The sequence below is a fragment of the Lampetra fluviatilis genome, chromosome 2 (assembly GCF_964198595.1).
Source record: "Lampetra fluviatilis chromosome 2, kcLamFluv1.1, whole genome shotgun sequence".
NCBI lineage: Eukaryota > Metazoa > Chordata > Hyperoartia > Petromyzontiformes > Petromyzontidae > Lampetra > Lampetra fluviatilis.
This window is the reverse complement of record NC_136276.1, coordinates 18,970,553-18,991,797: the sequence shown is the minus strand read 5'-3', so window position 1 is coordinate 18,991,797 and position 21,245 is coordinate 18,970,553. Positions and strand designations below refer to the sequence as shown.

Genomic DNA, 21,245 nt, shown 5'->3' with positions numbered 1-21,245 from the left:
CAGTCTGGGCTCTCGGGGCCACGCCACCGGCTTGCCCTGGTCGGCCCTGATAAGGACAGCGAGCCAGGGGAGCTCCGGGGCCTATTCTAGCTGGTCTTCCGTCTTCGCTGGTTAAAGCTGGTACCTCGACCTCGAGCCCTCCGGCTCACCCCCTCTTATAGTCCGCGGCCCCACCGGGAGGGGCCCGTGGGGGATGCAGGTGCGGACGTCGGTGTGGCCACCTCATATGTGTATGGCCCTAACCACGCCCCTTGTGTTTGTTTGCCATCCGCTCCCATACACAATTACACCTCTACATATGCAAACATGACTCCTTGTAAAAAAGGTGTCAGTTTTGTTGCCAGATAAGAGGGTAAAAAAACAATAATCAGACTAAAGCTGTTGCTCTATATGTTGCAGTGTATGATTAATTTGCGTGCAAGACGATTTCAGGAAATATATACTGTATCGATTGCTCCACTATTGCAATAAATTGTTATAGGCACGTCGTGAGAACTGCTGACCTAATCAATAAGAATACGGAATGAAGTGAGGCACTTCAAAAAATATTTCCAACAATGTATGTTGTAATATATAAAAGGCAATTGTTAATAACCGATGTTCTCACAAGTGGGCTTTAAACAAAACAACCTACGCATATCTTCTTGGTTCTTTCGGTAAAGTCACGTAGAAGGGAAGTAGTACAATTTCAGACGCTGTCTCCCCGACAGACCTGGTCTTCACCTGAGGACGGCTGCTTGCGTTGTGGCCGAAACGTCGTGAGAATTATTTTATTATGTTTTGTTTTTATTATTTTATTACTTTCCTTCTACGTGATTTTACCGAAAGAACCAAGAAGATGAATCCCTGCAGTCACGAAAGCTTTAAATCGAAACCTACGCATACCATACGAGGTACAAAAATGTACAATACGAAAAAAAGAGACATCTTACTTTGTAGCTCATGCTAAAAATAAATCGTGCCGATGCCGCTTGAGTGAGGTTGACAAAAGAGAAGCACATTTTAGAAATTGAACTTTTATTTTCTGACAAAATGCAATGCAATCATTCCGCCCACGAGCTTCGTTCAGGATAACAAGAAGCACTCTCCAGCATGACAGACGCTGATCTACTTCACCCGTTTAAGGCCTTTTCCTTGAGATACAGAGACAGCCAAGCATTTACATGAAGGTCTAGAGTGGTGTAGAAGCCCCTGAAAGTTAAGGCAATGTACAGAACTGTTACCATGTTAGTCCAACGTTGGTGATTTCTTGCTCCAACGAGCAATGAGGGCCTTGCTAATCTCACGATTACATTCCTGAGCCAATGGTAGAAAGTCCACATATGTGTGGTGGAGGCCAGTCTATCCGTAGGACAACTAGTGCTGACTTTCCCAAACGAAGTGGTACTCACTTTATCAGCCCCAGAGGGATGATGGGTTCAGTCAACCCCACCAAGTGTGATTGGACACACCACATCGCTTGCTCTCTTGCTGAGCCCGCCTGGTTGGGATGACGGTGCGAATTTAGCGTAGAAAAATATTACCATAAAATAGCAATATATCCCTTGTAAGATTGGTATAATGTCAGGGCAAGATCAGTGTTCAATGTGTCTGTGATGCACGACATCAAGTGACACGAAAGGCGTAAAACCCGGCAAAATACTCTAATCACAAGCTGAATTCTGACTGGGCGATCACAATCAATCAGACGTCAACATTAACTGCCACGTTGCACCTACTTTCCCTTTAAACATATCCACTGATACAGTCAAGATTACAAAAATATGACTTTTAACACAACGCACAAACCCCCGTCAAAACACCACCACTGAAAGTAACCGATGCAATCTGTGAACATCTTGGAGACACGCGTCAGAGAAGGATGAATATTTTTGTACATCATTTCTGTCGGCAGCGTTAAATATACCAGCAGAGACGACCTGCGCACGTGATACTGTATCGGCATTTCATCGAACACCATCCTTGATTAGAAAACTAAACTTAAAACGGAACGATTTGATTTCATCAGCTAAGGCCCACTGGCTTTTTTTCAGAAACGACCTGCCCACAAAGGACAGCTCACCGAAGTGGCTTATCGCGTGGAAATGTTTTGCAGCCAAATACTCTTGAGAGCGTGTTTCTAAACGTGGAAGGGCAAAAAGCCGGAGGACCCGGAGAAAACCCCACGCTACCACGGGGAGAGAGACATGCAGACTCCAAATATACAGGTGCCAGTGGTTAGGATCGCACCCACGACCTCCTGTATACCAGGCGAGGTAGTTAACATCTCGCCACCGTAGCTTTGAAAGGTACAAGCCAGTTACCAACCTGAGTAGAAGCCAGCACACCCAGTCCTATGCTGCGGTCGTGCTCCTGTGAATGTTATATTCATCCGACGTAGCCAATCAGCGTATTTGGACAGATATAAAGTGAGATTTTTTGTGTCTGTTTCATACAATATACTTTGAATGATACAAAAGTATCTCAAAACCCTGTAGAACATAAGTGGACGCGCACTTGGAGGGAAGCAGCGAAGACGGAAGGTTTTTGTTGTTGTTGTTTTGGTAATGTGGTTGAGGGCAGGAGGGGTGAAACGGTGGCACCGTAAATGTGCAACGAAGACACTCCACAGAGAAGAGGCAGCTATTCCTGGGCTTTGAAGAAAACTTGGGGTTCAAGCCTTGATGGTGAACAAGGCAAGGGAGGACCGAGACGATGTGAAATGCCAGACCAGGGTAGGAGGGGGAGAATAAGCGATCTGCCCCTCGCATTATATGCAGGTTGAGGGGGAAGCGGGGGGGGGGGTGACAGGACATTGGTAGGTGGAGGAGAGAGGACAGAACGGGGAGAGAGATGAGAGGGGAGAGGCTGGGAACAAGGCAGTCTATCTTGCAGACTGGATTTTGAGCTTGTGTATAAATATGGAACGTTTCTGTACGAATGAAACAATAATGACCTTTTGGTGTGAGCAAACCTTAAAAGAGTCAATTGCGACAAAAAATAATCGAGTTGGTCCCGGACTGGATTTTGAGTCAGTGTATAAATGTGAGTACAGTATTGGGGCAATGTGGTTGTGTCGTGGTTAGCGCTACGCTGCGCTACGAACCCGGCCGCACGAGTTCGATTCCCGCTCACGGCCAATACCCAGTGACGATTATCTGAACCGATCGTGGGCCTCTCCTAGGTCGACTCGGCCTCAAGTGAGTACCTGGTGCGGTGTGTAAACATCGCCACTGGGGAGACAAAGGCGGCCGGGCGTGGTGCTGGTCACCCACCGCCTCGTGTACCGTGCCGCCCTTCACAGGTGCTGCTCGCTAAGAGCACTTGCCCCAACAGTCTGTTAAGGCTACACGGGGGATCTTTGCCTTTGTTTCGCACGAACAAAACCGTCACCTTGTGATTTGGGCAAAAAGTGACCGAGTCAATTGTGCTATTCTTTTTTTCCCCAGTAAATCACGTGCAGACTCATCCCGAAACTACCCCCTTGCTTCGTCAGCTACAGCATGCCGTCAGCTACAGCACGCCGTCAGCTACAGCACGCCGTCAGCTACAGCATGCCGTCAGCTACAGCACGCCGTCAGCTACAGCATGGTGCTGTGTGTGTCCCCCTCGCTGGCCGCTCTGAACTGCGCGCTGGGCAGCGACTTGAGGTACTCGATGTGACGCCTGGCGTCCTCCTGGTTGGTGCGCACGTAGTACGCGATGTAGGCGACCACCATGGCGAACCAGCCGAACATGGTGACGAGCATGGCCACGTCGGTGGTCTTGCGCGGCATGTTGCAGAAGTTCATCTTCTCCATCACCTCGAAGAAGGGCCTCCCGCGTGCACTCTCCACCACGGCCGTGGCGCACAGCACCCCGTTGGCTGTGCGCGCGTCCACATCCAGCACGGCGAACAGCTCCTGGAGCTGACAGCCGCAGTGCAGCGGGTTCCCGTCTAAGCGCACGCGCGCCTTCAGCTGCTTCAGCTCCCGGGGCAGGCCGAGCAGTCGGTTGGCGGACAGGTCGAGGAAGGTGATGCCCTCGGGAAAGGCGGCGGCGCTCACACTCTGGATGACGTTGCCCGACAGGTTCATCTCGCGCAGCTGCCTCAGGCCCTGGAAGAGGCCGGCGGGCAGCGCGCCGATGCGGTTGCCGTCGAGCAGGAGCACGGCGGTGTCGGCGGGTAGCTCGTGGGGCACGTGGCTGAGGCCCGCGCGGCTGCAGCTGACCGTCCTCTGCGCGTTCGCTCCCAGGGTGCAGTTGCAGGCGGCGGGGCACGGCGGCGAGCCGCGCAGCGGGGAGGAGAGGGCCCACAGCAGCAGGTGGGCTCGCCACGCGAGCGACGGCCACGCCGTTAGCCGCAGCATGCTCCTCCTCCTCCTCCTGGCTATCACCACATTGGGCACCTTCCTCCACCGCCACCGCCGCCCTCTGTGTGTGTGGCCCGCGACGCTTTGCAGAGAGGGTTTGTCGCGTTCACAGCGAGGCCATCCAGGAGGGGTGCTCGTCACAGACAACTGCGTGGAGACACGAAGAGCGCGTGTCACGTGGCCACGTCGGCTGCAAGCTCTGGGCACCCTCGCAGCGAATGGACATGGTGCATTTGCGACGCTTAAGCTTGACTTTGCATTTCATGAGAATTTTAAATGTTGAATGTTTAGAAGCTTTCGGCAAAAAAATTACTAATTTCGTGTTTTTTTTCCCAATTATACTGTACTCCAAACCACAAGTGTAAATTGGCTATTACAAAGGATACTTTTGATACGATATTTGAGTGTTAGCTACGAAACAATAATGCAATTTTTGAATTGTAACTCACGGTATATGGATCGACACAAAGCCTTAAACACATGAATACATTCAGAGAAACTGCCTGAATACAAAGAACCAAAAAACATGACACTGTACTTTTTTTAGTATCATCGATACAAATGTGATTACGTGGGGCTATGATTAGTCTGTGTAATATAATCACCGTCCCGTGCATTACAGTCAAAATGTCAAAAGCGCTTCTGATTAACGAGCATGGCGTAGTGTGCATCTTGGGGGCTCAGGGATGTAAGCGGAAGGCGAGGCAGCTGTTTGCTATCGGTTTGTGTGCTGTGGTCATCATTACTGGGACCGGTGCATTCTTAATTTTTCGATCGGTTAAAAATATCTCGAGTTGAACGAAACCAAAGCTAAAATCTGCTACATTTGCAACATCAAACATCATCTGAATAAAGCCACCAGTTTTGGGGTTGCTTCTTCAAAATTTCTGACGGCTAAAATGGGTGAAAAAGGGCAGCTATGAAGTGAGATTTGTGTTCGATACAATATAAATTGAATTATATATTTTTCTTATAAAAGTATCTCGAAAGTCCTGTACAATATAATTGGACATTCACGTTGAAAGAACCAGCAAAGGGCACAGTGCCGGACAATGAAGACACTTCACAGGGAGGAGACATTTATCCTCAGGCTTTTGAAGAAAAGTCAGGTTTTGAAGCCTTCCCTTCAGTCTTGGCGATGTGAATGATTGTTGAGAGGGAATGCCAGACCAGGCGGGGAGGGGGTGACCAAAACAACCTTCGTTGGTGGAGTAGAGAGAGACCATAACGGAGGAGTGAGATGAGAGGGGGAGAGGCGGGCGATGTCGCCGTCTTTGGAGAATCTTGCAGACTGGATTTTTTGAGTTTGTGTATAAATGCGGATTGTCTCTGCACGAATACAACCATAACCTCGCTATTTGAGCAAACCCCACAGCGTCAATTGTGACAGAACATATTCCAGTTGGTGGCGGACTGGATTTTGAGTCAGTGTATAAATACAGAATTGGGGTGATGCGGTTGTGTTAAATGGCGTGTGTGTTCGTACGAATAAAAGCATCATCTTGTGATTTGGGCAAACCCTATTTAGCCAATTGTGCTATTGTTTCGTACATCACGTATAGGCCAATTCTAAGACTGCCACGGATGTAGACCCAGCTTGAGAGCTACAGCCTGATTCTAGATTTGAAGCTTTCGTGACTGCAAGGATTCATATTCTTAGATTTTTTCGGTAAAGTCACGTAGGTAAAAAATAAGAATAAAAATTTATAAAAGTAAAATAAAATAATAATCACGACTTAATTTAGGAGCTTTCCTGACTGCAGGAATTATTCTTTGGTTCTTTTCGGTTAAGTCACGTCTAAAAATAAAATAATAAATTAAAATAACATATTACGACGGCCTCTCTCTGTGTGCCGTTGTGATGTCTGTCTGCTTGTATGTCTGTCTATAGTTTTCTAGTTCGATTTTTGTTGCTATTTTTCTTTTATACCTGATGATGATTGCTTGTGTTGCAATCGAAACGTCGTAATATGTTATTTTAATTTATTATTTTATTTTTAGACGTGACTTAACCGAAAAGAACCAAAGAATAATCACGACGTTTCAGAGGCAACACAAGCTTCCGTCTTCAGGTGGAACCGTCACAGCACGATAGCTGTATCAAGTAAACTTATTTTACTTTTATTAATTTAAATTTAATTTTTTTACCTTCGTGACTTTACCGAAAAAACCTAACAATAGCTACAGCCTGGTGCTGTGGGTTTCCTCTTCTTGGTGGTTGCTCCGAACCGCTAGTTGGGCAGCGACTTGGGGTACTCAACGTGACGGACCGATGTGTCCCCCCGCTTCTAAATTCTGACAGCTTGTGGACAATTCTCCTCTGTGGCCTCCCCAACACCTCGCTTTCAGATTCCAATAGATCTACTCTGCTGACAAAGACAAAGATCCCCGCCAGTATAGCCTCCACGAATGCTACCACCAGACTACTCACCAGCACCATCACCCAGATGTTCAGATTCCTCCGCTGACTCCCAATCAAGTCCCACATGAAGTCAATTTCATCTTTAATACCCTCAACAGAGCCAACCCGAGCTATATCTTCCCCTCCGATCTCGCGCCTTCATTCCTCCACGTTCTTTCTGCTCCAGAACACAAGGCCTAGTTTCAAACCCTCCAGTGAGCCTCCTGTAAATGGGAGTTTGATCGCTCCTTGTCTGCAACTGCCTCCGTTGTCTTGAATACCTTAGTCTAAGGTTTTTCGGTAAAAAGTCACGTAGGTAAAAAATATAATTTTATTTATTTTTTACCTACGTGACTTTACCGAAAAACCTAAGAGTAGGAATCCTTGCAGTCACGAAAGCTTCAAATCTAGAATTGAATACCTTAGCACCGTGGCATCTACGATACGTATGCATGCACGTATACAGAGAGGGCTTCAGTCGTTGCACCGGTACAGAGACAGTCAGAGTGGCAACACGGCTAGAATCATCTGGATGATAGGACAGCATGCCCAACTCCCGAGCAGTAACTCTAGGAAACTGACGCGTGGGACCGGCAGTAATTAAAGGCCTCACGATTCGATGTGGAAACGTCCGGAGGTTAAATTACCACGGTTAGAGAGAGAGTGCATCTTCTTGGGGGAGATGTTTCCTCGCCAATAACTGTTGGATCGAAGTTGGAAAGAAGACCTGATCACGTGGCTTTTTTTTGCGGTGGGTTTGCTGTCATTTCCTCGCACCTCCGATTAGCATGGTTGGCTACGAACGGTGCGAAAGAAATTCAACATACAGAGATTCAATGCCACCGCAAATCTATTTCACGTTATTGTCCATGACATGGCTGTTTTCAAACTGCGACTGTTTAGTCCTTCGCAGCCCTGGCTTCAATTGATTTACAACTCAAATTATTCTCCTCTCTATTAAATAATGTGTAATGTAAAGTACTTATTCTCTGTTAATGCCCCAACCACCTGGAAAACCATTGCTGGTTACTCTCTCATCTTAATCACAATTTGATATTAAGCCGTCGATTTTTAAAAAATCATAACTTCACTTTGGAATTAGATTTGATGTGTATCGTTGTCTGCTTATATAATAATATTATATAATATTATTATATAATATTATATAATATTTTTTGCTTTCTTTTCTTGGATTTTCTGTTTGCACATAGTCACTTTAAGATGTTTTCTTGTTCATGTTTTTGTTTTCTGTTTGTTGCGGTTGCACCCGATTCAAGAGCCGAATGGCTCACAGGGCTATACCTAATAAATGAACTTGAACTTGAATAGTATAAAGGCCAGCCTATATTACTACGATGAGCCAATAATGTCTGTTTGTGTGTAACGCGGGTGACGTCACTCCACGTCAACCAGCCCCCCTCATTTATAATCATGGGCAGGTGACGTCCTCCATATGGAACCCCCCCCCCCTCATTCATAATCATGAGCAGATGACGTCACTCCACATGGGGGGCAAGGCGCCTCCTCCCCCCTCCTCGGCGTCAACTTACAACCCTCACTACAAAGGCAGAACCCTCACGTCACGTGGTCTCCGTAACGCTGTTGAGACATCAAAGTAAAAAGGACGTCATGATGAACAAGGGATTATAACCTTTAAATGAAATAGGTCTGTGTCACCGCGCCCTTACAAATTGCACACACATTAATGCAATGGATATATCACGTCGCGCTCTGATTTTCGTTTCAATGTTTCAGATTTACTGCAATACGCCCGTCCTTGGATGGGCTATAGACGAGTCCTTTAAATGTTTGTGTATGTATCTAGCCAACCATGCTAATCGGAGGTGTTTATGTAACTTCATTGTAATTGTACGATAATCAGTCTAAAAGTATCTAACCAAGGCGACTTTCGCCATTGGAAATGTATTATTTAACATTGCTTTACATCTCTGCATGATAATTATCAACGTCTCATATGACGACACAGTTGTTCTAGCTCCTATTCCTTTCTGCTCCATTGCCGTCCTTTATTTCACTTTACTGCTCTGTGCGTTTAGTTTCTTGTCCTTCCCCCGCACCTTCGATTACCGCGGTCGGCTACGTACGGTGCGAAAGAAGTTCCACATGCATACTTGTTATGCTCGTGTAATAAAGGACTCTCTCTCAGATGTCGATCTCCGTTGTCCTTTATTGGGTTCGTAGAATCTCCGTACCACGGCGTCTCGCTCAGGCTCGCGTCCCGCTCGACGACCTCTCCACAGCCCTCGGCTGCTCCGTTGTGCAGTCTCCCTGCTCCTCCAATATGCAGTCTCACTGCTGCCCCATCAGGCAATCCTTGCAGCCACACCGCTGCCCCGCTATCTAGCGTCGCTGCTGCCCCTTTCACAGCTAGCCTCTCACTGCCCCGTTAGCTCTCTTCGTCTGACCCCGATGGCCGTCGGTGTCGACGTCTCCCACCGCGTGGCAACCGCGCCACACTCTCCGTCTTGCCCAGCGTGGCCTCCTCGTATTTCACTCCGTCTCAACTCCCCCTTCCCCTTCCGGTTCTCTATCTAAATCCTCTCCCCCCACGTGACCCTTACTCTACCAACTCCGCACGTGACCCAGACTCCACCCCCCCTCAATCCTTGCTCGCATTACACTCGTTTCAATTTGGTGACCTGAAACATTTCTCGCAAACGTCACTCATCCAGGCGTCCGGAGCTGTCGCCTGGCTAAACAAAATCGACGCGAAACTTTACGTCTTGTGAGCAACTGTCCACTCTTACTCATTCTCCAGGAGATGTAACCACGTCTTGAAATGTTACTCTTTAAAAAAAATTTTTTTTGTTAAAATCCCCCTTTCGTGCTCTCGTCTGATCTTGCAAACGGCCAGATGTCCCGGGACTAAAAGCCGAAGTCCACGGTCTGCTGGCCACAACAAGAGGGCTTCAGGAGAGAGTTCAAGCGGCGAGGGTGGGAGAACGGTGGCCTTCTATAATTAAGATAAAACATATTTTACCAGGTCAGGCCCAGTGTCTCTTTTATCAGAAGCGAATCGACTTGGCCACAAATGATAGCTCAACGAAGTGGCTCCACATGTGGACATCTATAGCAACAGTCAAACACTATAAACTTCTGAATGGTGGCCTCACTTTTTTCGTGTCATCGTGTCACCTCAAACGCGACAAATGCTGTCACCGAGGCGAAAAAGACATCGTTCATTCGAATGCAGATATGATTTATTGCTTAGAAACATATTTGCTGTAATTCATACCGAGTTTTCTTTGCTTTTGGATAGACCGGATTGTTTACATTTCAAGTCAATGTTGTTATTTCTCCTGCATCTATTTTATTTCTTGACGGCGCATTTTTGTTGCATTGATTTTATGCGGCTTTGGTTTTTCCCTCGCGATGTTACTTCGTTTAATGCATTGTGTGATTCATCTTCTTGGTTCTTTCGGTAAAGTCACGTAGAAGGGAAATAATAAGGACGCTGTCTTTCCGACAGCCGTCCTGAGGACGGCTGCTTGCATTGTGGCGGAAACGTCGTGAGAATTTTATTTTGTTATGTTTTATTTTTATTATTTTATTATTTCCATTCTACGAGACTTTACCGAAAGAACCAAGAAGATGAATCCCTGCAGTCACGAAAGCTTTAAATCGCATTGTGATTTGTTTTATATTCTTATCCGGCCCCGGTGCTTTGTGAAAAAGAGTTTACCCTTTGGGTTAACCGAAATGTCAAACCTTTCCACTCTGCCGCCACGGTGAGCGGCTTACGTACTGGTGGGGATTGCTTGATTCTGTGAGAGTTTGCGAGGGAACTGGTCAGCCAATTTCAGTAGCCCAAATTTGCCTGGGCCTAACTCTGGCCATTGATTGTCATCCGATCCGTAGGTTTGTGTTGATTTACTGAAAATGACCCAGGGCTGAGGGCGTTCGTGAATTGTATTGAGTGGTGTATCGAGATGCTCTGCGTTCATGCTTGCACACTCGTTGCGTTGGTTGGTTGAGCCTCGGAAATTTGCTGGGTCGTGACATTCTGGGCTATGATTTATGTATTTTACCTGTATGTAAGCAGTTTTCATTTTTTTAAAGCTAAATTTACGTTCTGACGTTTGCAGGTGTTAGATGACACTGGTCAACAAAAAAAACATTTTTTTCTGGCCTGGACTTTTGCAGCTGTTTCAAACTAATTTCAGGGTGCTGATTCCAAATCTGATCTCAGATTTGCTCTATCACATCTAATTTTTCTGCTATCGGCATACCCCATTTTCATTGATTTTACCCGAAATTAACTCTGTCACTTATGGTTGCAAGTTGTTGCGAGTCAGTGACTGCTTTAGTGTTAAAATATGGGGCTGTATTTTTAGGATAGTGTGTTTATAATATAATTTTATGTAGATATCCACATTTATTTAATATTTTTCTTCTGCAGTTTTTATTGAAAATGCAATCATTGATATCTCAAAAACCTGATGTGATAGACATAAACTGATGCCAGATTTGGAATCAGCACCCCAAAATTACCTTACAACCTTATGCCAGAAAAGGTGTGTTGACCAGTGTATTCATGCTTGGGCAAATTGCTGAGCTCTCAATTTGTTTGGTGGTTTCATTTTCGGCCAGATTTCCTTGATTCCCGAACGCTGTTGCATATCTAATGTATCGCAAAGATCCTCGTAACCTGTATGATTGCCAAGTGACTTGAGATGCGGTTGGATTTTTGTCACTGCGAAGTGACACTGTGGTATTGCAGCGTATAACGGTGCTGTCATAAGCAATGCAAACAAGTCAGACTGCGTTTCAGAAGCGGAAAGCTACGCTATCAGGAGTTTAATTTGACAATGAATGTTGCTGCTGCTGCATCTCTCCATTTGCAACTGCACTATCTAAATTCATCTCGCCTAGGTGGGCATGTTGCATGCGCCTCTTGTTCTGCATTTAGAGTGGGTGCATTTACAAGGGGGGATCTTTCACCGTCCCTCCCCAAATGTAACCCTTTTGCCACGATGCTCATCAACAGCACGTGTCTCTGTGTCCAGTACGTACTCTGCTTGTCAATGACGGACCTCTGGTTTCACGGCCATAAAGTGTGGGATTCTATCCTCAAATCAATCAGTGTGTCACTGTTTTTAAGTAACATCAAAACAATTTTTCGATTTAAAGCTTTCGTGACTGCAGGGATTCATCTTCTTGGTTCTTTCGGTAAAGTCACGTAGAAGGGAAATAATTAAATAAGAAAAATAAGAAAAATAAAACATAATAAAATGATATGTTTTATTTTTATTATTTTATTACTTCCCTTCTATGTGACTTTACCGAATGAACCAAGAAGAACATCTAAACAGTTATGTTTCTCGTATTTATGTTTTATTGGTGCTTGTTCCGGTTTTGATCACATTGTGAATGAATTATTTTATTCGTTTTCAAGTTAATCTTCAATTTCATAGTGAAGTTCCACGGGATGACTTGTACACGCATCAAGAAGCTCACTCGTAGATATGTTAATGGCAGCAGTTCAATTCATCGTCGTCAAGTGGCAACCCACGATTAATGAAAACCGCTAACAATTAAACACGCAGGCCTCCCAAACACGTGTAGAAGCCGCTCTTACGTGAATGTCAATGAGGGTGATTTGTTGATTCAATGGCAGTGGACGTATTTCAACTGGGGAAGAGCAGTTCCAGACATCATCCTCTGTGGTCCCTGAAAGGTCAACTCCTCATGTCAGTCAATAACTCACGTCCACGAGCAAACACGATTACGCACACTGCACGGATGCATTCACGAGCAAACATGGTGCACTACGCAAGTATGCCCTGAAGAACTCGGCGTTTTAGATCGTGAGAACTGGACACATCGGTTGAAGTGGCACACTTGGAGGTGGGGTTTGGTTGACCAGGAGCTCGTGGGTTCGATCCCGACCCTGACGCCTGCTGCTGTATATTTGGAGTTTGCGTCTCTCTCTCTCTCTCATCATCATCACGCTGGCTAGGAGATGTTTACTACCTCGCCTGGTATGCAGCAGGTCGTGGGTTGGATCCCGACCCTGACGCCTGCTGCTGTATATTTGGAGTTTGCGTGTCTCTCTCTTTCATCATCATCACGGTGGCTAGGAGATGTTAACTACCTCGCCTGGTATACAGGACGTCGTAGGTTCGATCCCGACCCTGACGCCTGCTGCTGTATATTTGGAGTTTGCGTGTCTCTCTCCCTCTCTCATCATTATCACGGTGGCTAGGAGATGTTAACTACCTCGCCTGGTATGCAGGGGGTCGTGGGTTCGATCCCGACTCTGACGCCTGCTGCTGTATATTTGGAGTTTGCGTGTCTCTCTCTCTCTCTCATCATCATCACGGTGGCTAGGAGATGTTAACTACCTCGCCTGGTATACAGGAGGTCGTGGGTTCGATCCCGACTCTGACGCCTGCTGCTGTATATTTGGAGTTTGCGTGTCTCTCTCTCTCTCTCTCATCATTATCACGGTGGCTAGGAGATGTTAACTACCTCGCCTGGTATGCAGGAGGTCGTGCGTTCGATCCCGACTCTGACGCCTGCTGCTGTATATTTGGGGTTTGCGTGTCTCTCTCTCTCTCATCATCATCACGGTGGCTAGGAGATGTTAACTACCTCGTCTGGTGTACAGGAGGTCGTGGGTTCGATCCCGACCCTGACGCCTGCTGCTGTATATTTGGAGTTTTCATGGCTCTCTCCCCGTGGCCGCATAGATTGTTCTTCGTGTCCTCCGTTTCTTTTCCCTCCACATTTAGAATCAACGCGCGTTCAGAGTATTTGGCTGCTTTAAATGTCCACGTGATAAGCCACTTAATTGAGCGACCATTTGTGTGGCCAGTCGCTTCTGAAAAAAGAGCCTTATCTGGTAAAAAAGAGCCTTATCTGGTAAAATAAAAATAGTTTAGCTTCGTTTCTTCTCCATGAGAAGTTACTCAAATGAGAATTGGCCATCAGTCCCATACCATTGCTTTCTCAAAAGACACCATTTGAGATTGATACAGTGCTACTCATCTTATCTGCATTGCCGTGTGGGTGGTTTGTTTGTGGATGATCAATGTCACAGATGAGAGGCGATCGCATCCTATTATGCAAGAAAACAACTCGTCTTATCCGTGAAATTGTGGATAGTAGAATGGCTTTGCCCGGTGACAAGTGGTAAAGAGAGAGCTATGGATGAGGTGCCGTGCAGCAGTGTATAATGTAGCGTAGTAGGGTAGTGTGCCTTGCCTCACAGCTGCGTTTCAAATATATTTTGTTTAACAAGGTGAGGCCAGGATGAGTCTCATTTGCACGAGTGACCTGGGGCATTAGTATGCCAGAAAAGGGGTAGGGGGGAGGTTGGGGGGGGGCAATGATTGCGATGCATTACCACCAATTAAATAATTTGCAGATAATTTTCGAATTTGACCAATTTCAAGCATACAATGGCACACGATGTCAGGGGATCTCCCGAACGTCCACTGTGAAGCAGATGCTGTCGGATTCAAATGGGCGTTACACACACGCTGCAGTATTAACCAGGGTGGTCGCTGAGTTCGAACCGCAAAACTAAACACGACTATATTAAAACGATGTTTCATTTTACCCGGTAAGGCCCACTGAGCTATAGAGCTCTTTTTCAAAAGCGAGTTGGCCACAAATGGTCGCTGAACTAAATGGCTAATCACGTGCAAATGTCCAAAAAAAATCCAAATATACAGCAGCAGGCATCAGGGTCGGTATCGAACCCACGACCTCCTGCATACCGGGCGAGGTAGTTAACATCTCCTAGCCGCCGTCCCGCATCAAGCGGCGAAGGCGCGACCTCTAGGCCTGATTAGGTGATCTCAGCGGTGGTGGTGGTGGTGGTGGATGATAGGGAAGATATCCATCGTGGATAGGTTCAACGAAAATGACAAAAAATAACCGTTCTGCCTCAGCAGCTTTCCAGCTCTTTTTTTTCCTGATGACGATTGCTTGTGTTGCGATGGAAACGTCGTAGTTTATTTTTTATTTTTTGTTATTTTCTTTCAACCTATCTACGTGACTTTACCGAAAGACCCAAGAAGATGAATTCCTGCAGTCACGAAAGCTTTAAGTCAACATCGATCATCCTCCAATGGCCAAATCAGACCCACAAGAATCGCAAATTAAGGAATGAGGCTGAACATTTGAAGCCAAATCGGTGGTAGATTTTCTTCACGAAAGTGACAGAATTACTCTTTCAGAAAATATTCCCATTTGGTAGAAAATAAAAGTACCCACAAATGGTGACCCTAAGGCAGTTGTAGTAACTCCACTGATCTATGACGTGCCCAGTAAATCCATTGACCAAAACGTTATCGTAATGACCTGAGATGGGGGTTTGGACTAAACTGATGCCCAAATCTCTTCTCTGTGTCGCGCCTCTGTAAGAACACCACTCACTCACCTACTCACAGACAAAGATCCCCCGTATAGGCTTAACAAGTGCTGTTGGCGAGCACCTATGAAGGCCGGCACGGCACACGAGGGGGTGGACAGCACAACGCCTGGCCGATGTTTACACATCGCACCGGGTTCTCATTTGATGCTGAGTCGGCATAGGGGATGCCCAGGACCGGTTCAGATAATCGTCACTGGTATTGGCCGTGAGCGGGATTCGAACTCGGGACACCTGTTTTGGAGCGCAGTGCGCTAACCATTGCACTACCGCTGATTTGACGCATGCACTCACCCACTGACCCACCCATCCACCCACTCACTCACTCACCCACTGACCCACCCATCCACTCCCTCACTCACCCACTCACCCACCCACCCACCCCCTCACCCACCCATTTACCCACGCACCCACCCACTCACTCATTCACTCACCCACTCATTCACTCACTCACCCACCCACTCACACACCCACTCACTCACTCACCCACTCACCCACCCACTCACTCACCCACTCACCAACTCACCCACTCAGTCACTCACTCACCCACTCACTCACTCACCCACTCACCCACTCACTCGCTCACTCACCCACTGACCCACCCACTCACTCACTCACTCACCCACCCACTCACTCACTCACTCACCCACCCATTCACCCACTCACCCACCCATTCACCCACTCACTCACCCACCCAACTCACCCACTCACTCATTCACTCACCCACTCATTCACTCACTCACCCATCCACTCACCCACCCACTCACTCACCCACTCACCAACTCACCCACTCACCCACCCACTCACTCACCCACTCACTCACCCACCCACTCACTCACCCACTCACCAACTCACCCACCCACTCACCCACCCACTCACTCACCCACTCACTCACCCACTCACTCACCCACCCACTCACCCACCCACTCACTCACTCACTCACCCACTCACCCACTCACCCACTCAGTCACTCACTCACCCACTCACTCACTCACCCACTCACCCACTCACTCGCTCACTCACCCACTGACCCACCCACTCACTCACTCACTCACCCACCCACTCACTCACTCACTCACCCACCCATTCACCCACTCACCCACCCATTCACCCACTCACTCACTCACCCAACTCACCCACTCACTCATTCACTCACCCACTCATTCACTCACTCACCCATCCACTCACCCACCCACTCACTCACCCACTCACCAACTCACCCACTCACCCACCCACTCACTCACCCACTCACTCACCCACCCACTCACTCACCCACTCACCAACTCACCCACCCACTCACCCACCCACTCACTCACCCACTCACTCACCCACTCACTCACTCACTCACCCACCCACTCACCCACCCACTCACTCACTCACTCACCCACTCACCCACTCACCAACTCACCCACCCACTCACCCACCCACTCACTCACCCACTCACTCACCCACCAACTCACTCAGCAGGTGTTGCTATTCACCCTTCCCCAGTCAGTGCATTGCAGTATCGCGATTCAGGGCACGGGGTAATTGAATAATGTATTTTTGTAACGTAGTTTCTGCTAACGTCTCGTTTGTACTGTTTCTCGCTTCTTGCATCGTGTCTGCACTGTTACGAGCTCTTCTAGCCCAATGCCATTTGTATCCACAACATTCGCATACACCGGAACAACGCCGCTTACAAACTCGATTCGCTGTGCGTCTCATCAGCCATAATAATAATCATCATCATCGGTATTAATGTAGTCACTGCTGCATCACCGTTTGCAACGCATGGGCCACGTGAACCAAGAAGTTTGGCTCGCATCGTAAACACGGCACTCCGAACTCGCCTACTGCCGCTGCCATCATCGGGGTCGTCTTCCCCGCATGGATGTCTGCGTATCCCTTGGGCTGCCATTCCATCACTCGCCGTCGTCCGTCGGCTACCGTCCGTTAGAACGAAAGTCGTCCTGCCACACTGCCACGAACTCCATCAATGTCCCGTTGCATCTGCCCAACAGAGCATCCATCGTGGAGCCCACTTGCTCTACAACATTTACAGTTTTTGCATATACAGTAAAACCTTGGATTGCGAGCATAATTCGTTCCGAAAACTTGTTTGTAATCCAAAGCACTCGTATATCAAAGCACTCGTATATCAGTTGTGATCACGTGACGCTCGGCAGACAAAGCGTATACACGTACTACTCGTATTGCAAGACCTCGCTCGTTTATCAAATTAATATTTATTTAAATTTTTTGCTCGTCTTGCAAAACACTCGCAGACCAAGTTACTCGCAATCCAAGGTTTTACTGTATATATTTTTTATATAAATATAAACCCGATCTCGAACCCTGACACGCGCTGTATATTTCTAGTTAGCGTGTCTCTCTCTATCTCATCATCATCACGGTGGCTAGGAGATGTTAACTACCTCGTCTGGTGTACAGGAGGTCGTGGGTTCGATCCCGACTCTGACGCCTGCTGCTGTATATTTGGAGTTTTCATGGCTCTCTCCCCGTGGCCGCATGGATTGTTCTTCGTGTTCTCCGTTTCTTTTCCCTCCACATTTAGAATCAACGCGCGTTCAGAGTATTTGGCTGCTTTAAATGTCCACGTGATAAGCCACTTCATTGAGCGACCATTTGTGTGGCCAGTCGCTTCTGAAAAAAGAGTCTTATCTGGTAAAAAAAGAGCCTTATCTGGTAAAATAAAAATAAAAATAGTTTAGCTTCGTTTCTTCTCCATGAGAAGTTACTCAAATGAGAATTGGCCATCAGTCCCATACCATTGCTTTCTCAAAAGACACCATTTGAGATCGGGTACAGTGCTACTCATCTTATCTGCATTGCCGTGTGGGTGGTTTGTTTGTGGTATGCAGGAGGTCCGTGGGTTCGACCCCGAACCCTGACACGTGCTGTATATTTGGAGTTAACGCGTGAATTTGTGTCCGGCATCCTCCAAGGTTTTTCCACCCAGCCCCACACCCCCCCCTCCACATTCACAAACGTGCGCTCGGCAATATTTGACCACCACTCGACATGTCCACGTGTGACGAGACGTTTCGCGCCGGAGCTATCGACCAATTCGCCGGTGGGCCACGTTGCTTCTGAACAAAGGGGGCTTGCGTATGCTAGATTGGAAGCTTTCGTGACTGCAAGGATTCATACTATTAGGTTTTTTTCGGTAAAGTCACGTAGGTAAAAAATAAAAAATACTAAAATAATATAACATTTATAGAAATAATAAAATAAATAAAATCATAAATCACGACGTTTCGGAGGCAACACAAATCTCCGTCATCAAGTGGGACCGTCACAGCCAGATTTACTGTCTTCTTGGTTCTTTCGGTAAAATCACGTAGAAGGAAAGTAATAAAATAATAAAAACAAAACATAATAAAATAATTCTCACGACGTTTCGGCCACAACGCAAGCAGCCGTCCTCAGGTGAAGAACAGATTTAGTGTCTCAAGTGAGGCTTAGTACGCGTAGCTCGTTGGGGGCTCACCCAGCGAAATGAAACGTAGTAACTCGTTTAGTTTGATATCATTAGACACGAACGAGGTCTTCTGCCTTGCGTGGACGCTACTGACGGTGGTGTCGATGCTGTTGCTTCTTGAGCAGAAATATTCGACCAGTGTACATAAGCCGCACTAATACAATAGGATTCTAGTAAGAAGACAAAAAACACATTTTTAATGTCGCAGCCTCTACACGTCTCGCACCAACGTGGGCACGCGTCTTCCATATCGTATCGCTCTCTCCTCTCTATCTCTCAGTAAGAAACATTCAATCGGCCTCTCTGAGAATCGAAGGGCATCGTCACGCAATCATCAGCGTGGGGTGTTGTCTACGAATGTGGAACGCGCTGCATGTCCCATCGGCGTGTTTCGCATCCTCTGTCCTCGGTGTTTTGAGATGCACGGAAGTTTGGCGTGTCAGTGAGTCAGTGACACAGTGAGTCAGTGACACAGTCAGTGACACAGTGAGTGAAACAGTGAGTGTCACAGTGAGTCAGTGTTACAGTGAGTCAGTGACACAGTCAGTGACACAGTGAGTCAGTGTCACGGTGAGTCAGTGACACAGTCAGTGACACAGTGAGTCAGTGACACAGCGAGTCAGTGACACAGCGAGTCAGTGTCACGGTGAGTTAGTGACACAGTGAGTCAGTGTCACAGTGAGTGACACAGTGAGTCAGTGTCACAGTGAGTCAGTGACACAGTGAGTCAGTGTCACAGTGAGTGTCACAGCGAGTCAGTGTCACAGTGAGTCAGTGACACAGTGAGTCAGTGACACAGTGAGTGTCACAGTGAGTCAGTGACACAGTGAGTCAGTAACACATTGACTTACCCAGTGAGTCAGTGACACGGTGAGTCAGTGACACAGTGAGTCAGTGACACGGTGAGTCAGTGTCACAGTGAGTCAGTGACACAATGAGTCAGTGTCACAGTGAGTCAGTGTCACAGTGAGTCAGTGACACAATGAGTCAGTGTCACAGTGAGTCAGTGTCACAGTGAGTCAGTGACACAGTGTGTCAGTGACACAGTGAGTCAGTGTCACAGTGAGTCAGTGACACAGTGAGTCAGTGACACAGTCAGTGACACAGTGAGTCAGTGTTACAGTGAGTCAGTGTCACAGTGAGTCAGTGACACAGTCAGTGACACAGTGAGTCAGTGTCACAGTGAGTCAGTGTTACAGTGAGTCAGTGTTACAGTGAATGTCACAGTGAGTCAGTGAATGTCACAGTGAGTCAGTGACACAGTGAGTCAGTGACACAGTGAGGATGAGTCAGTGACACAGTCAGTGACACAGTGAGTCAGTGACACAGTGAGTCAGTGACACAGTCAGTGACACAGTGAATCAGTGACACAGTGAGTCAGTGTCACAGTGAGTGACACAGTGAGTCAGTGACACGGTGAGTCAGTGTCACAGTGAGTCAGTGACACAGTGAGTCAGTGACACAGTGAGGATGAGTCAGTGTCACAGCGAGTCAGTGACACAGTGAGGATGAGTCAGTGTCACAGTAAGTCAGCGTCACAGTGAGTCAGTGACACAGTGAGTCAGTGACACAGTGAGTGACACAGTGAGTCAGTGACACAGTGAGTGTCACAGTGAGTCAGTGACACAGTGAGTCAGTGTCACAGTGAGTCAGTGACACAGTGAGTCAGTGACACAGTGAGGATGAGTCAGTGTCACAGTGAGTCAGTGACACAGTGAGTCAGTGTCACAGTGAGGATGAGTCAGTGTCACAGTGACACAGTGAGTCAGTGTCACAGTGAGGATGAGTCAGTGAGGTGTCGCCACTTGCTCACCTCTCCCGGCGAGCACCATCATCACCATCAACACCAACACCAGCACCAACACCATCATCACCATCATCACCATCAACACCAACACCAGCACCAACACCAACATCACCAACATCACCATCAGCACCACCAACAGGTTGTTGTTGTCGCTGCTGAACGAAACTCGCCGCTCTCTCACGCAGCCGCAGCAGCAGCCGCAGCCGTCTCAGCGTCAAAGCTCCGAGTCGCTCGCTCGAGTCGCGCCGCGTTCCAGGCGACTCGGCACGACGCTCGCGACCGCCATCGCATCGCCGCAGTTGCCCGCAACTTGGCTGACTTGTTGTCGTTGTTGTTGTCGTTGTTGTTGGTTGTGTCCCACCGCAACGGACGCTGCGCGGCAGCAGCAGCGGCGTCTCTGGGCGCAGTCGAGTGGCGGCGGTGGGTTTCGCGTTTTTTGTGCTACGCAGCGTCTCGCGTGTGAGTGGCTGTGTGTGTGTGTCACTGTCACTGTGTGTGTGTGTGTCACTGTCACTGTGTGTGTGTGTGTGTCAGCGTGTGTGTGTGTCACTGTCACTGTGTGTGTGTCACTGTCACTGTGTGTGTGTGTGTCAGCGTGTGTGTGTGTGTCACTGTGTGTGTGTGTGTGTCACCGTGTGTGTGTGTGTGAGTGTGTCACTGTGTGTGTGTGTCACTGCGTGTGTGTCACTGTGTGTGTGTGTCACTGCGTGTGTGTCACTGTGTGTGTAAGTGATTGTCACTGTGTGTGTGTGCGTGTGTCACTGCGTGTGTATGTGTCACTGTGTGTGTGTCACTGTGTGTGTGTGTCACTGTCACTGTGT

The 21,245-nt window shown here is 47.6% G+C and overlaps 1 protein-coding gene across 1 annotated transcript; it reads right to left on the bottom strand.

Moving 5' to 3' along the window:
• Positions 1 to 1,007: 1,007 nt before the first annotated feature.
• On the bottom strand, positions 1,008 to 20,890 carry LOC144943772 (leucine-rich repeat-containing protein 3-like). Its single transcript, XM_078871602.1, has 2 exons — positions 20,431 to 20,890; positions 1,008 to 4,478 (listed from the first exon to the last, which is right to left on the bottom strand). Exon 2 carries the CDS (start codon positions 4,326 to 4,328, stop codon positions 3,561 to 3,563), a length of 768 nt encoding a protein of 255 aa, XP_078727728.1. The 5' UTR covers positions 4,329 to 4,478; positions 20,431 to 20,890; the 3' UTR covers positions 1,008 to 3,560.
• Positions 20,891 to 21,245: the final 355 nt, after the last annotated feature.

Excerpts from the sequence above, each read along its gene's own strand:
- LOC144943772 (XM_078871602.1), bottom strand. The coding sequence starts at position 4,328 with ATGCTGCGGCTAACGGCGTGGCCGTCGCTCGCGTGGCGAGCCCACCTG.